The sequence below is a fragment of the Microcaecilia unicolor genome, chromosome 6 (assembly GCF_901765095.1).
Source record: "Microcaecilia unicolor chromosome 6, aMicUni1.1, whole genome shotgun sequence".
NCBI classification, from domain to species: domain Eukaryota; kingdom Metazoa; phylum Chordata; class Amphibia; order Gymnophiona; family Siphonopidae; genus Microcaecilia; species Microcaecilia unicolor.
In genome coordinates, this window is record NC_044036.1 from 186,683,169 (window position 1) to 186,699,343 (window position 16,175).

The following is a 16,175-nucleotide window of genomic DNA, read 5'->3' on the forward strand; positions in this document are numbered from 1 at the left end:
GCTTCTTAGTACTCGCCATCCTAAGATTAACAGAGGAGGCATCGCCCTCAGCAGGATCATCAATCGAGAGGGCCTGCAAGGCGTCAGAAATGAGAGCTGACAGCTCGTTACGGTGGAAAATCCGAACCACACTGGGATCACCCAAATCCAGTGGCATACAGGCACCCTCCTCTGGATCATTCGTCCATGAGGGCCTGACAGATCCCTCAGAATCCCCACAGCCTGACCGCGGCCGGGGGGGGGGGGGGGGGGGGGGGGGGAGTAGATGCGCCACTTTCAGACGGGGAATTTACCTGTCTACGTTTAGCGTCCTTCCAACGCTTGGGGGAAGAAATACCATCTATAGCTATCCCTGGGCCATCAACACCCGGAGGGAATCCAGAATGCAACGCAGTGTCAGACACCTGCGGCAGAGCTCTTTTCAGAATGAAGGCTTTATGCATCAGTAGCACAAACTCAGGGGTCCCCGAATTAGGAAAAACGGAGGTTGGAGCTCCTCTAGCAGCCTCGAAACGAGGCGTCCCCCTGCACTCAAGACTCCTCTGCCACCGCGAGGGTCGAGTCATGCGGCGCTTCCAAAATGGCGCCCGCTGCCAGCTCCATCGAGCGGGAAGAATCACCGCTCGCCATGCTCGTACTAGCGCGAGCGTCTAAGGAGCACGTACTGCAAAGCCCCACTGCTGACCTGCGTTTACCACAACGGGAGCAGCGCTTAACTCCTTCAGCAGCCATCGCCCGACTGGACGGAAATATAGCAATAAAATGGCGGCTTTGCACCAAACCTTACCCCACTCAGAACACTGTCCGCGGGAACCTCCCCGGAGGAGATGGGCACCACTCTCACCTCAGAAGACCAAGTCAACGAGCTCAAGCTGCACTGAACCAGAATTTCTGGAGAAAGCCTCAGAAATAGCAACGCTGTACAAGCGTGCCTTTTATTTTTTTTAACGCTGTGAGGAAAGTTGGAGGTAGGCAGCAACAGAGGGACTCCGGGAGGAGGGGGGAATGGGTAAGGCAGGGAAAGGGCGAACCTATATGCCTTTAAAGTGGGCACCACCAGCCACAACACCCAACTGGCAAGGCACAGGAGCCACCCCAGGCAGAAATCCAGGAGCTGATCAAGCTACGTCCACACCTGCTGGGAGATAGAGAAATACTGAAGGCAGATGGGGCTAGCCGTCCAAGGGTCACTGTGGTTCTTCACTGTTCTCTATCTCCACCTGCTGGTAGGCGGATACAACCCATGAGTTAATGGATTCATCTGCTGCTGACAAGGAAAGGTTATTTGTGTACTGGGGTGCAAGAGCTGAAATATCATGTGCAGATGGATGGATTCAGGTTTTTTTTTTTTTTTTGGGGGGGGGGGGGGGAGTGGAAGGGAGAATCATTGGGAGACAGATAGGAAAGAATGTGCATCATAGGGAGGGGTTGAGGGGGATATCCACCTGGAAAGGCAGCCCACATGGAGCATTGTTAAAAATCAGGAGGAGACACGCAGCAATGGAAGTGGAATGGTTATCAAGGAGATTCTCTAGCACCCTGTTGGTAGGCTCAATTTAACATTGTTTCTATTTGGCTAGGGTGGGTAGGGGAGGAAGAGGATTGAGGGGCTGCTGCTAGAATGACTGTGTAGGTGATGAAGTTTTAGGCTGCTGGGAGCGGGTGGATGAATGGTAGGGAGAGGTTAAAATAGGCTGCTGCTAGGAGGGGGGGGCAGGTGGCCAATGCAGAGGCTAAGGCTGTAGCTTCTTGGGGGTAGATGGGTACAGTACTTAACCCACTCTTAGCAGCTGAATCTTTGGCCTTTCCACATAGCCCCACTCATTCCAAGTCTTGAACTCAAGAATGTGGGGTGGGTTCTAGATCCTAAAAACATTTGTTGAGGCCAAGTGTAGAAGAAAAAAAAATCATATACCGTTTATCTGAACCCATTACTCCTTGTCACCAGTTGTTGAGTAATTCCAGTGCTGAAATATCCAAATACTGAACCTAAAGGAAAAGAGAACAAGTGAGCACAACAAAAAGAGCTCTTCGTGGAGAGAACTTATCAATACACCAGCCACGGATGTCACACCTAGCGAGAAGGAATACCAAAAATAACAGGACACCAAGATGTTCCCTATACAGCAGACTTATGCATCTTAATGCTGCTAATATCTTTCAAATGAATTACATATGATCTATTCCAATAGTTCCTAAACCTGGTCCTGGAGGCACCCCAGCCAGTCAGGTTTTTAGGATATCCACAATGAATATTCATGAGAAAGGGATTTACATGCAGCAGAGGCTGTGTATGCAAATTTCTCATGAATAGTCATTGTGAATATTCCAAAAACCTGACTGGCTGGGGTGCCTCCAAGATCAGGAAACATTGATTTATTCAATACATTTTTGAAAATGTGTTTGATCCACAGAAATGATGAATTGCAAATTACAAGAGTGGAAGGTTGTCCCCCCCCCCCCCCCTAAACGTAGGCACCAGCAAAAAGGGCAGAATTCTTACCTGTCCAGTGTCATTCACACAAGGGGAACACCACTTATAAACAAACAGAGTACCAAACCTTACATTACATACAAATTTGTACTCAAGATTCATAAAAAATTAGGTTCTTACCTTGGTAATTTTCTTTCCTTTAGTCATAGCAGATGAAGCTATTACGTATGGGTTGTGTTCATCAACCAGCAGGGGGAGATAGAGAGCACTCAACTTTTCACAGTGCCTCATGGCCAGCCAGCTCCACTGCCTCTTCAGTATTTGAAGATTCCAAAGCAGTATGGCAAACCGCAATGGGAATAACATGAACTTTCCTCACAGCGAACGATGGCCCCTTAACAAGGGCATGAACTCAAAAGGAGGGAATGAACACACCCTCCTGGAGGAAATAAACTCGTCCTCCAAAACAAACTGGAGGGAATGGACTCATCCTCCTATAAGTGAACATGAATCCTGAAGACTTGTTTTCCAACTTTCTCCCAAGGAAAGAACTTCAGGAAACAAGAACAGAACCTGAAACAGATTCACAGCATACAGACAATCATACAGGGAGGGCTCATGGCTTCATCTGCTATGACTAAAGGAAAGAAAATTACCAAGATAAGAACCTAATTTTCCCTTCCTTGTCATCAAGCAGATGAAGCCATTACGTATGGGATGTAACAAAGCAATCCCTATATAGGGTGGGACAGGTCACACCACACGCTAGCACTTTTGCCCGACATTACAGGCTGGATGTGGCTGCTAGGAGGGATGCGCATTTTAGAGCTTAGAAGCCCATGTTGCTGCACTGCATATCTCTTGACGAGAGAGTGCTCCAGTTTCAGCCCAAGAGGAAGAAATCGCTCTGGTAGAATGCGCCTTAAAGGCTACAGGCGGAGACCGGCCGGCAAGCAGATAAACTGAAAAGATAGTTTCTTTGAGCCAGCGGGCAATAGTGGCTTTAGACGCTGGAGACCCTTTGCGAGGACCTGATAGCAAAACAAACAGATGATCATAGATCTTGAAAGAGATAGTAACTCGCAGATACTGCAGCAGAGTCCTGCGCACCTCCAACAGGTGCAACTGCCCAAAAGATTCTGGAAACTCCTCCTTATCAAAGGAGGGCAAGAAAATAGGCTGGTTTAGGTGAAACGCTGAAACCACCTTAGGCATGAAAGAAGGCACGGTCCGAACCGTGACCCCCGGACTCTGAGAAATGCAGAAATAGGTCTCTACAGGACAGCGCCTGGAGCTCTGACACCCGTCTCGCCGAAGTAATGGCCACAAGAAAAACGGCCTTTAGTGTCAAATCTTTCTCCGATGCTCGCCGAAGCGGCTAAAAAGGAGAAGCCTGCAGGGCCTTCAAAACTAGCCCCAGCTTCCAAGCTGGACAGGGTGCTCGCACGGAAGGCCAGAGCCAAAGCACCCCACTAAGAAACCGTGCCACATCTGGATGAGCAGCTAAAGACACGCCTTCAACCTTACCACGAAGGGAGGCCAACGGTGCCACCTGCACCCGCAGGGAATTATAGGCCAAGCCTATTTGTACACCATCCTGCAAAAAGTCCAGAATCGGCGAGACAGGAGCCCGCATGGGTGTGATCACTTTTGAAGCACACCAAGACTCAAACTGGTGCCAAATCCTGGCATAAGCCATGGAAATGGAACGCTTGGGGGCCTGCAGGAGAGTGGAAATGACTGTGTTTGATTAGCCTTTGTCCCTCAATTGCGCCCTCTTAATCGCCATGCCATAAGACCAATGCAGCAGGCGTCCTCCATGGCTACCGGGCCCTGTGACAACAGGTTCGGTACCAGAGGTAAAGGAAGGGGAGCCTCCACTAGCATCTGTCGGAGGTCCACATACCAAGGCCTCCTGGGCCAATCCGGGGTGATGAGGACCACTTTTCCTGGGTGCAGCTGAATCCACAGGAGTACGCACCCTATCAAGGGCCACGGAGGGAACACATATAGTAGGCCCGGAGACCAGGGCTGAGTCAAGGCATCCAACCCTGCCGAGCGAGGATCTCTCCGTCTGCTGAAGAAGCACGGGACTTTGGCATTTGAACTTGTCGCCATAAGATCCATCACAGGCTTGCCCCATATCTGCAGGAATACTTCGTCTGCTAGTTCCCATTCTGCTGGATCGATCTGATGTCTGCTTAGATAATCGGCTTGCACTTTGCTCTGACCTGCAATGTGAGCTGCCAACAGAAACTGAAGATGCAGCTCGGCCCAGTGGCAAATCTGTTCGGCCTGCGCGGCCAGTGCTCTGCACCGAGTGCCGACTTGTCGATTTATGTAGGCCACTGCTGTCGTGTTGTCCGACATCACTCTGACAGCCAATCCTTCCAGGGTCACTTGAAAGGCCAGAAGCGCCTGAAACACCGCTTTCAACTCCAGGCGGTTGATGGACCACTCCGACTCCTCGGATGTCCATAGACCCTGGGCATGCTTCCCCTTGCAATGTGCGCCCCAGCCCTTCAGGCTGGCATCTGTCACTACTAGACACCAATTGGGGAGCGCCAGCGGCATTCCTCGCCGCAGCATGCTGAGAGCCACCACTCCATGCTGAGTCGGGCCGCAGGGAACCAAGAAAGTCTGCATTGATAATCCTGAGAAACTGGAGACCATCTTTGAAGTAGGGAATACTGCAGAGGTCTCAGGTGCGCTCTCGCACAGGGCACCACTTCCAATGTGGCTTTCATCGATCCCAGCAGCTGGACAATGTCCCAAGCTCGAAGGTGGGGCATCCTCAGGAGCAGACGGACCTGATTCTGAAGCTTGCACCGCCTTAGCTCGGGTAGGTATACATAGCCTGTGTCTGTGTCCAACCTGGCCCCCAAATATTCTAGAGACTGCGAGGGGGTCAGGTGACCTTTGGCCATACTGACGACCCAGCCTAGAGACTGAAGTACTGAGACCACTCTGGCTGTAGCTTGATAGCTCTGTTACAGAGTCTGCTCTGATGAGCCAGTCGTCTAGGTACGGGTGAACCCTGATACCTTCTCGCCTGAGCAAAGCAGCTACTACCACCATTACCTTCGAAAAGATTCGGGGAGCTGTGGCGAGGCCAAAAGGCAAGGCCCAGAACTGGAAATGTTTTCCCAACACCGCAAACCGCAGAAACTTCTGGTGCGGGGGCCAAATTGGTATGTGCAAGTAAGCTTCTTTCAGATCTAGAGACGTGAGAAACTCTCCTGGCTGTACCGCAGCAATGACGGAGCGCAGGGTTTCCATGTGGAAATGCCGCACTCTCATGGACTTGTTTAATTCTTTTAAGACCAGAATAGGGCGAAAAGACCCACCTTTTCGCAGCACCACAAAGTAGATGGAGTATCGGCCGTAGCCGTGTTCGGCGGAACACGGCCCCTAACTGAATCAGACCTTGCAAAGTCTCCTCTACCGCCGCCCATTTGGCGGCAGAACCGCATCGGGACTCCACAAACACGTCTCTTACTGGGGCGTTGAATTCTATTCTGTAGCCATCTCTGATCAGGTCCAGAACCCACTGATCTGAGGAAATATTGGCCCACTCCTCGGGAAAGACGTCCTCCGATGACAGGAAGCGAGGAGGGGGCCGGCGCACCATCATTGAGAGGGTCGCCCCTGAATTCCAAGCCTAGAGCCGGTGGCTGCGGAACGCTTGTCCAAGCGAAAGGAGTTCCTCTGCTGAAAAACGGGCACGAGAAGTGAACCCAGCAGAACGCCCTGGGCGGTACCTTCTAGCTTCACAGAAGCGAGGTCTATAAAAGGAGTGGACAGCCTGGCCCTTGGAGGAAGGCTTCGGCCTATCTTTGCTGGGGTTTAGGATCTCCCAGGCCTTTAACAATTTTTTTCCAACTCCTCACCAAATAGGAGAAGGCCTTGAAAGGGCAACTTCACCAACCTTTGCTTAGAGGCCATGTCCGCTGCCCAATGTCGTAGCCAAATAAGACGGCGAGCTGCCACTGCTACTGCCATTTGTTTAGCCGAAGCTCTGACAATATCATAAAGGGCATCAGCCAAAAAGGACAAGGCCGACTCCAGTCGCGGAGCCACATCCGAGAAGGGCTCCATCTCCGGGCTGTTCCACTGCCTGTTGCAACCACACCAGGCAGGCTCTAGCAGCATAACAACTGCATGCAGACGCCCGAACAGTAACACCTGCAATTTCAAAGGACCGTTTAAGTGCTGCTTCCAGCCTACGGTCTTGTATATCCTTCAGGGCAACTCCTCCTTCCACAGGGAGGGTAGTTCTCTTTGTCACCGCAGTGACTAGGGCATCTACTTTAGGCATTGCAAAGCGAGCCAAATGCTCCTCACGCACAGGGTATAATTGCCCCATAGCCCTGGAAACTTTCAAAGGTCCCTCGGGGTCAGCCCACTGAGCAGAAATAAGCTCTTGGATGGAGTCATGCAATGGAAAGGCTCGAGTAGGCTTTTTGGTACTAGCCATCCTAGGATTCACAGAGGAGGCCGTGCCACTGTCAGCCTCTTCAATAGAAAGGATCTGTAGGGCATCTGAAATAAGTGCTGGCAGCTCATCACGGTGGAAAATCCTCACCGCGGAGGGATCATCCAGATCCTGTGGTAATTCTGCACCTGACTGACTCCTCAGACCATGAAAGCCTGCCAGAATTCACCGAATCCTCACAGCCCGACCGGGGGAGGGGGGGGGGAGAGAGGTGCACCACAATCTGAAGGGGAATTAGCCCTTCTACGCTTTTCTTTATGCCAATTATCAGGAAAAATAGCCTGAGCGGGCAGTCCCAGGCCAGAATCCACCGGGGGGGGGGGGGGGGGGGGGGGGGGGGGAAACAATAGAAGGGGCCTCAGACGACCCTTGAAGGAGAGCTCTTTTCAGCATGTATGCTTTGTGCAATAACACCACAAAATCAGGGGAGAAAACTCGCGCTGGGCACCCAGAGCCCATCCAGGGCTAGCCGCTCCCTGAATAGCCTCAATTCAAGGCCCCCCCCCCCCCGGGCTCTCCGTCTCTACGGAGGCTGCGCCATGCGGAGAATTCAAAATGGCGTCCGCTGCCAGCTCTGAGCGGGAAGAATCATCGCTCGCCATGCTCGGGCCGGCTCTTACGCCTGTACAGCATGATTTACAGAGCCCCGCTGCTGATTAGCGCTTGTCACACCGGGAACAGTGCTTTACATTCTCTGCAGCCATCGCCGAAAACGGCGGAAAAATTCAAAATGGCGCGATTGCGGGTCCACCCCGGAGGAGTTAGAAAACACTCTTACCTCACCGGACCGAGTATCACAGCTCCGGTCCCATAGAAGAATCAAAGGAAAACCTCTGTTCCATTTTTTTTTTTTAAACGCTGTGAGGAAAGCAGAGGTAATAAGAACTCTGGAGGCTCAGATGAGTGGGAAAGGCAGGGAAAGGCGAGCCAATGTGCCTGCATCCACTGAGTGGGAAAGGACAGGGAAAAGCAAGCTAATATGTCCACATCTATGGGGGCATGGGTAAGGCAGGGAAAGGGCTAACCTATGTGCCTTCAAAGTGAAGCTGCTATAGCCTCTAACACTCCGGCTAACAACTGGCAAGCCAGGAGCCACCCCCAGGCAGATTTTTGATGGAGCTCGAAGAAGCTGCAGCCACCCTGCTTGGGGTGATAGAGAATACTGAAGAGGCAGTGGAGCTGGCTGGCCATGAGGCACTGTGAAAAGTTGTGCTCTCTATCTCCCCCTGCTGGTTGATGGACACAACCCATACATAATGGCTTCATCTGCTTGATGACAAGGAAATGGGCTCTCTCTGTTGTGCATGTATGACTGCAAGGCCAAGTGTCTGAATAGGGATCTGTTTGTTAGGTTCTGAGATTTTGATAACATATTGTTTTTCAGAGTTGGCAAGACTGTTCTCCTAATTCCTGGTCTGTATGTTAATTTGGTTTGTGCCATTTTGGGTATACTGCAGAGATTTTTTTTCCCCTGGTAAAGGGCTTCTAAAACAGACATGTTATGAGCATCAGGTTCTCAACATTAAAAGTTTATATTTACTTATTTATGGCATTTTATCTCACATTAAACATGAATTAGATTGGAACCTGGGAGCATTAAAAAATGTTTTCCTGGAGTAATGCATTGCCGCCCTCCCCCCGGCTATAGCCAGCTCTGCAATTTGGGGGGGGGGGGGGGGGCGCAGAGGTGGACCGGGGAGAGAGCCTGTTACACATTTACCAGCACACCACTGGACTTAATATACCGCCTTTCTGTGGTTTTTTGCAACTACATCCAAAACGATTTACATATATACAGGTACTCGCTTGTATCATGGGATAATGGAGGGTTAAATGACTTACCCAGAGTCACAAGGAGCTGAAGTGGGAATCGAACCCAGCTCTCCAGGATCAAAAACCACCGCACTAACCACAAGGCTACTCCTCTACTCCATGGAATACATGGTATAAAGAGCGGAGAGGAAAAATAAAAATCCCAACAGGCAGTGCAGCTAGCTGAGAACTCCCACTATAAACCCCTGCACCCAGAGAAAAGGATTTTTATTTTGACCTAAGAACTGGTACAAGAGTGGGTTTGCACTAGTAAGTCTATCATAAATGTGCCTTCCTGCCATGCTGAGCACCAACTCACCCTAAGCTGAAGCATCAAGGCACAGAATTGCCCCCTTTTGTGGCATTCTATGTTCTGAGTCCGAGAGACTGAATTTCCAGAACAGCCATGCATGAACAGCTAGAAGATATGAAAACTGCCTACGGAAGGAACTTCTCCCGGCAGCCAACCATTCTGAATCAACACCATGTACTCAGCATTCCTAGAAAATTCTTTGATCTGCGAACAATCATCACGTCATAGAAAAGACCTAACAGGGCCTTTAGCAAGATAACAGGGCGTGAATCAGACACAGGGTCACCCACCAGATTCGAGAGAACCATGGAACGCACAGAGAAGAATTTAAAAAACCCTCAGCGAAAATAAAGTAGGAGGAGCAGGGATAATATGGTTAGTACACATGTAGAACGCTGCCCACATCCCGTAACGCAAAAGAAATAATTAGTAATATAGAATTCATCCCTCCAGACGGCGCTACTGGAGAAAATAAGGGCTGAGAAGAAAAAACATTGAATACAACCGTGAAAACCGGCTGCTCTGCCTCGGCAGGACCTTCTGTAAAAATGGCAGTGTTTCCCGCTGACACTGAAAACCGCAGCTGTCAAAGTTTTCCCAGCAGCAAGAGGATAAACGCGCAGCATTTCAAGAGAACCGCCAAATCGGCAGAACGAGAAGTCTTCCAAGACTAGAAAGAAATGTTACTGCCTCTCCCAAATTCAGAGACTCTTCCCCCAAAGAGTCTGAGCCATTGCAGGACCCACATAGTGAGCCAGCCAAGAACAGGGAGGACTGGGGGGAGGGACCGCAACCAGCACCGCAGGCGAACGAGGGAGACAAGATGGCGGCGGTTCCAGCCGAAATCGGAGCCGCCGACGGAGCTGAGCCTGCCGCTACAGAGTCAGCCAAAATGGACCCCCCCCCCCCCCCCCCGCTGAGGACGAAGACGACATCCCTACCCCTTCCCCCAAAGAAGCTTCCACAGCGGTGCAGAATTTACAACACCCCACCGCTGACAAACAGCGGCGAAGTTACTCAGCCATCACTATTAAATCATTTATATTTCTTTAAAGCGGTACACACAGTCCAGTACAGCAGAGGCAAAACGCAGGGAAAATCAAAACCGGAGCTGTAATGCCTGATACTGCAAGGAAACAAAACGATCAGAGCTCTGACCTTAGATTTTTTTTTTTTTTTTAATACTTGTGGCTGCCTCTCCCTGCTTCTAAGGTACTTCACTTGAGGAAGCTGATAATGTACAGAACAGACTGTACAGAAAAATTAACTGAGCTATAATTATTTTGTGTCATTATTTACTTTCAATGCAGAATCAGTGAGGCTGTCTCTCCTGGCTTACAGGACACCCTTGTGAGAAGAGGCTGAAGCAGTGCCAATTAAACTTCAGTCCCTAAATCAAACATATGGGGACTTTTCAAACAAAGCTCAGAAACAATATCAGGGAAGAAAAGGGGGGAGGGACCAGGCCACCCGAATTTAGCACCCACGAGGCACTAAAAAGGCCCCTGCGGACCTTTGCCTCCACATAATAGGCTTTCTGCTTGTCAGAAATAAAAGGGTGCACAGAGAACAAAGCCAATAAGAGATAATATAGAAAAAATACAGGAAATACAGAAAAAAATAGAGAAGAACAAGAATGAGACTGAAGGGCTCACCACCTTCCACCTGCTGGAGACAGATCACTGATCTTTCTCTAGTTGTCAAGGGCTCTTATTGGCTCTCTCTAGAGTCACAAATTTTTTCTCAGTCTCCTCCTACTGGAAGGCGTGCACAACCCATCAGTCACATTCTGGGCCCGTCTGGAGGAACGCTAAGGAAGAGAAGGCATTAGAAAACAGACTTGAAGAGCGAAACATAGGGGCTAGAACCACCCTCAGCACCAGATTTAGACTGCAAATCGGACACGGAAGAAAGACAGGAGGCATAGGCTATGCAACTTCCTAGTGAAAGCGTACCGCATCGGGGCGAGGAGCTAGAGAAACCCTATCTATATGACCCTGGTAACAGTCAAGGGTAATCGCCTGAACCCCAAGGGAGTTGGCTGCCAAGCCATCCTGCACCCCAGAGGGCAAGAAAGCCAAAATGTGCAAGGAAGCCTGAAATGGCGAAACCGCTGAGTCACAGCAGAAGGGTTCAAAGTTCCACCACACTCCAGCAAACCCTGCTGGAGTAAAACGTTTCTTGGCCTGAAGCAAATAAGGTATGATTGGGTCAGAATAACCTTCCTCCTCAAAATCACCCACTCAAATCAGGCCGTAAGACTAAAGTGGGGAGAATTTTCCACGAGGTCTTCTAGATCAGTCTGGGGCAACCAGCATAACCTGGTCCGGATGCACCTGAACATGGCGGAGAGCTCTGCCGAACAACGGCAACTGAGGAAAAGGTATATAAAAAAATACCTTCTATGGCACCTGTAGATAGCGACTAAGCCCTGGGCGTTGCGCACCCTTCGTCCACTGATTAATCGAGCAGCCTACATATGCACTGGCCAGCAAAAAAAGTCCAGCCTGTGGTTCCTCCAGCACAGAATGAACAACAAGAAGGCCGCCTAAGAGAGCTCCCATTAGCTCGAAAGTAGTTCCGGGAGAGAAAGACAACCTGAACATTCTCTGCTCCCGCAAAGAGTGCTGCCGAAAGCTGTGGAACATGACAGCCCTTCCACTGGAGAAGCAGACTCCTCCGCAAGAAGGGGTCTATGAGAATGCCCCCCAGGCGATAGATATAAGCAACCACTGCCAAGCTGTCCGAGAGAACTCTCACTGAACTCCCCAGGAGAAGCAGAAAGGCCAACAGAGAGTTGCGGACAGCTCAAAGCTCCATGAGGTTGAAAGTCAGAACCTCCAGGGGAGACCAAAGGCCTTGTCGAAAGTGGGAGACACAAAGTGCTCCGATCCTGGAAAGGCTGGCATCCGTGATCACCACCATCAAGACAGGACTCTGAAGGGTAGAGCCCTGAATCAAACTAGCTGACAGAAGGCACCAAAGAAGACTGTACTAGGCAGTCAACTCGTAGTCCTCAGAGATTGGGGACCAGAGGCTCAACAGAGAACACTGGAGAGGGTGAATGTGGGCTGGAGCCCACGGAACAACCCCCAGAAAGGACACCAGCAGACTCAAAACTTGGGCAAAGTCCCAAACTTGGGGGGTGGGGGGCAGGCAATTCCTCAACAATAGGCGCCCATGTCTTGCAACCTGAGGCACTTCTAGACCGGGAGAAGCACCCAGCCAAGTGTAGGGTAAAAAAAACACCACCCAGATATAACAAGGTCTGAGAAGGCACCAGAAGACTGCTGGGGAATTGATCACCCAGCCCAAACACTGGATAAGAGGTACTACATGAGCCTTGGCCTATATGTCACGTTCCTCACCTTGCCATAAGGGGATCCTCTGGCGCACGGGAGTTCTGCCATCGTTGCAAGCACTAGGCAGCCTTGGGCAGTGCTGCTTTCCCCGTTCTCGATGGGTCTCCCTGCACTCTGGTGTGCACTGATAGGTCAGCGTCTGACGTTGTCTCGGAGGCGTTGACCCGCCCCCTTGCTCTTCAGGGATTTCCCAGTCCCATGGCCTGCCTCCTCAGCCTATTGCTGCCGTGGTTCCTCAGATCGTCGTTTCCCATTGGGGGCTCTTTTCCGTCCTCTTACCCTATGGCAGCGCTCCCTTCCAACTGTACGTCTGACGTCAGACGCCTACCCTATTTCTGGGGAGCTCTTCTCTGCCTCGGGACTTCTATTTGGGTAAAGCGTTACTCTTCAGTGTGCTACTGTTTTTTTTTATTTCCTGATTATTGGATCCCTACCCATCCCTGGATTACTCTTACTGCTGTCTGCCATTGCCCGTACCTGAACTGCTCTCTTGCCTGCTGCCTACCTGGTTGACGTTGCCCGTACCTGAACTACTCTTGCCTGCTTCCTACCTGGTTGACGTTGCCCGTACCTGAACTACTCTCTAGCCTGCTGCCTACCTGGTTGACGTTGCCCATACCTGGACCTCTTCCTTACTGCTGTCCTCCAGGCTGATTCTCTCGGCACCCCTCTTCTTGCCTCCCTGTGTAAGTCCTGACGGCCGCCAGCAACTGGGGGCTCAACCTCTGGGGAACAGCGGTCACCGCAGGTGAACCTCGGGGTTGCTTGGCCGCCAAGCAGAATCTGGATTCATGTCATCACACTCAGCAGCACTCTACTCGGCTCAAGATCTCACGAGCCTGACACTGTAGGCTGTCCTGGACCAAGAAAACCCAGATGAACCAATCGTCTAGACAGGGAAGAATCTGAATCCCTTGCAGCGCAAAGCTGCTTTTACGACCATCATCACCTGAAAAATAGGTCTGCAGCGCCACTGTCAGGCCAAAAGGTAACACTAGAAATTGGAAATGCTGTCCCAAAAGGCAACACACAGAAGCTTCTGGTAAGAAGGCCAAAAAAGGGAAAATAAAAAGTAAGCCTTTCTGAGATCTAGGGAAGTGAGGAACTCCCGGGACTGCACTGCAGCATACAAAGCTCGAGCGTTTTCTATGTGAAAATGACATAAGAGCAGAAACTGATTCACTCTCAAGAGAACCAACATGGGCTGGAAGGAACCTACCTTCCGAGGCGCCACAAAATAAAAGTAGTAGCTGAGTCTGTGCTCTGCAGAAGTATACTAGCACTGCCGCCCTAAGGAAAAGAAGTCGAAAGAGGAAGGAATGAATCGCTGCCCGTTTTAAGGAAGTGGCGCATAGAGACTCCAAGAAAAATCTACAACAGGATAGGAGAAACTCAAACTTGGAACCATCCAGAATAAGATCCCGAAACCCAGGACCGTGGTTAGCTTGGCCCAATCCTCAACATAGAGGGACTAACATTACCCCTACCATAACCTCAGAGAGGACCGGAGTCCCAGCTAAACGACGGGCGAGAAGGGGCAGAAGATCTGCTTGCGGCCCCAGAGGGGCATCTATCAGCCCAAAGGGACTGCCACTGAGCAGGGCGAGCTTTTGCTGGAATAAAAGGGCGGCCCAGGTGATACCTACTGGTATCACAGAATCATGGCATAGTTGGCTTCCCCACAGAGAAGAGTAAGGCCTGTCCTCTGGCAAGGAAAAATTAATTACCTGATAAATTTTCTTTCCATTAGCCCCAACAGATCAATCCAGAGACTTGTGGGTTGTGTCCCTCTACCAGCGGAGATAGAGAGAACCTCCAAGGTTTGCTATATGTGGACCTGCGCAGCCAGCTGAACCTCAGTATGAACGATACCAAAGGAGTGGAACTGAAACAATAGAAAACTCTCCTGACATTGTCAGACCAATTGCCCAACATACTTCCACCACTTCTATATTTATTTATTTTTTAATCAAACAAAAGGAACATTCAGAACGGAACCCGAAAAAAAACTAACCAACCGCAACAAAACCGCACAGTAAACCAAGGGGGGGGGGGGGGGGGGGGGCCTCTGAAGTGATCTGTTGGGACTAATGGAAAGAAAATGATCAGGTAAGAATTAATTTTTCCTTCCATGGCGTCCAACAGATCAATCCAGAGACTTGTGGGATGTACCCAAGCACTCCTCAAGTAGGGCGGGACACCCCCAACCCGGCAGAAATCACCAATGAGCCAAACACCGCATCTTGACGAGCTGCCACATCCACTCGATAATGACGAGTGAATGTATGGACCGAAGTCCATGTAGCTGCCCTGCAGATATCTTCCAGAGAAAAGGCCTGCAACTCTGAAATTCTCTGAGTGGAAGTAACGGCTACTAGGAAAATCGCCTTCAAGGTGAGATCCTTAATCGTAATCCCCGATAAGGGCTCGAAAGGACGCTGCTGAAGTGCTTTGAAAACTAGATTAAGGTTCCAGGATGGCAGAACTGGCACGTGAGGAGGGCGCAAATGATTTACGCCCCTCAAGAAACAAACCACATCCGGGTGGGAGGCGATGGACGCCCCCTGAAGCCGGCCTCTAAAACATTGGCAGAGCTGCCACCTGCACCTTAACAGAACTCGAGAGTGATTTTTGTACAGCCTCCTGCAGAAACGTGAGGATAACTGATACTGAAGCCGCTGACAATCCCAAACTTGCATACCACGAATCAAAGGTACGCCACACCCAAGCATAAAGCTATCGAGCTGGATCTTTTCCTAGCCTACAGCATTGTAGCGATTACCGCGTCCGGATACCCTTTTCTTTTCACCCTTTCAAGGGCTAGGCCGTAAGACCAAAGGGGGAGGGATCCTCCATCGTGATTGGCCCCTGCAACAGGAGACCGTCCTGCGTCAGTAGCAGAAAAGGACAACTGAACAGAAGCCTGATCACATCTGCGTACCAGTGTCATCTGGGCCAATCCGGGGCCACAAGGATCACTCGATCGGGATGACTGGCAATGCGAGTCTGTAACCTGCCCACCATTGGCCACAGGGGAAAGGCATAGAGCAGGCCCCTGGGCCAAGGTTGAAGAAGGGCATCGATGCCTTCTGAGCCCAGCTCTTGTCCCCTGCTGAAGAAATGGGTAACCTTCGTATTGAATGCGGTGGCCATTAAGTCCATCTCTGTCACCCACCCAGCGGGCAGTTATCTGATCGAAGGCCAGAGGGGAGGGCAGGGCGTCCACTCCCCCGGCTCCAACTGGTGGCGACTGAAAAAGTCCGCTTGCACATTCTGTGAACCCGCTATATGAGCCGCTGTCAAGAAAGAGATAAGTCTCTGCCCATTGGCATATCAAAGCCACCTCGCGCGCTAGGGATGCACTCCTGGTGCCCCCTGACGGTTTACGTAGGCGACCACCATCGCATTGTCCGAAAGAACTTGAACTGGGTAACCACGGAGAAGAGACAGAAACTCCCGAAGGGCCAGACGAATCGCCCGTAACTCCAAACACCTTAGTCCAAACACCCTGGGCCGTCTGTTGCAGGCAATGAGCCACCCAGCCAGACAGTGACACATCCGTGGCCACTATCTTCCAGTCCAAGGTTGCCAGAGGAATGCCCAACACCGGATTCTTTTGAATGAACCACCAGTGCATGATTGTGTGAAGACGGGCCGAACACTGCACCCGAACCTCGTAATCCTCTGAGAGCGGAGACCAACGGCTCAGAAGGTGCCACTGGAGGGGGCGCATGTGAGCTCTGGTCCACTTTACCACGT

The 16,175-nt window shown here is 50.9% G+C and overlaps 1 protein-coding gene across 2 annotated transcripts in view; it reads right to left on the minus strand.

Moving 5' to 3' along the window:
* Positions 1-16,175, minus strand: part of RBM5 (RNA binding motif protein 5) — a 247,830-nt gene that overhangs the window by 226,463 nt on the left and 5,192 nt on the right. For both annotated transcript variants that reach the window (XM_030205344.1, XM_030205343.1), the window contains exon 2: positions 1,916-1,989. In XM_030205344.1, the coding sequence (XP_030061204.1) occupies positions 1,916-1,932 (17 nt within the window). In that variant the 5' untranslated portion in view covers positions 1,933-1,989. The remainder of the gene's footprint in view (positions 1-1,915; positions 1,990-16,175) is intronic.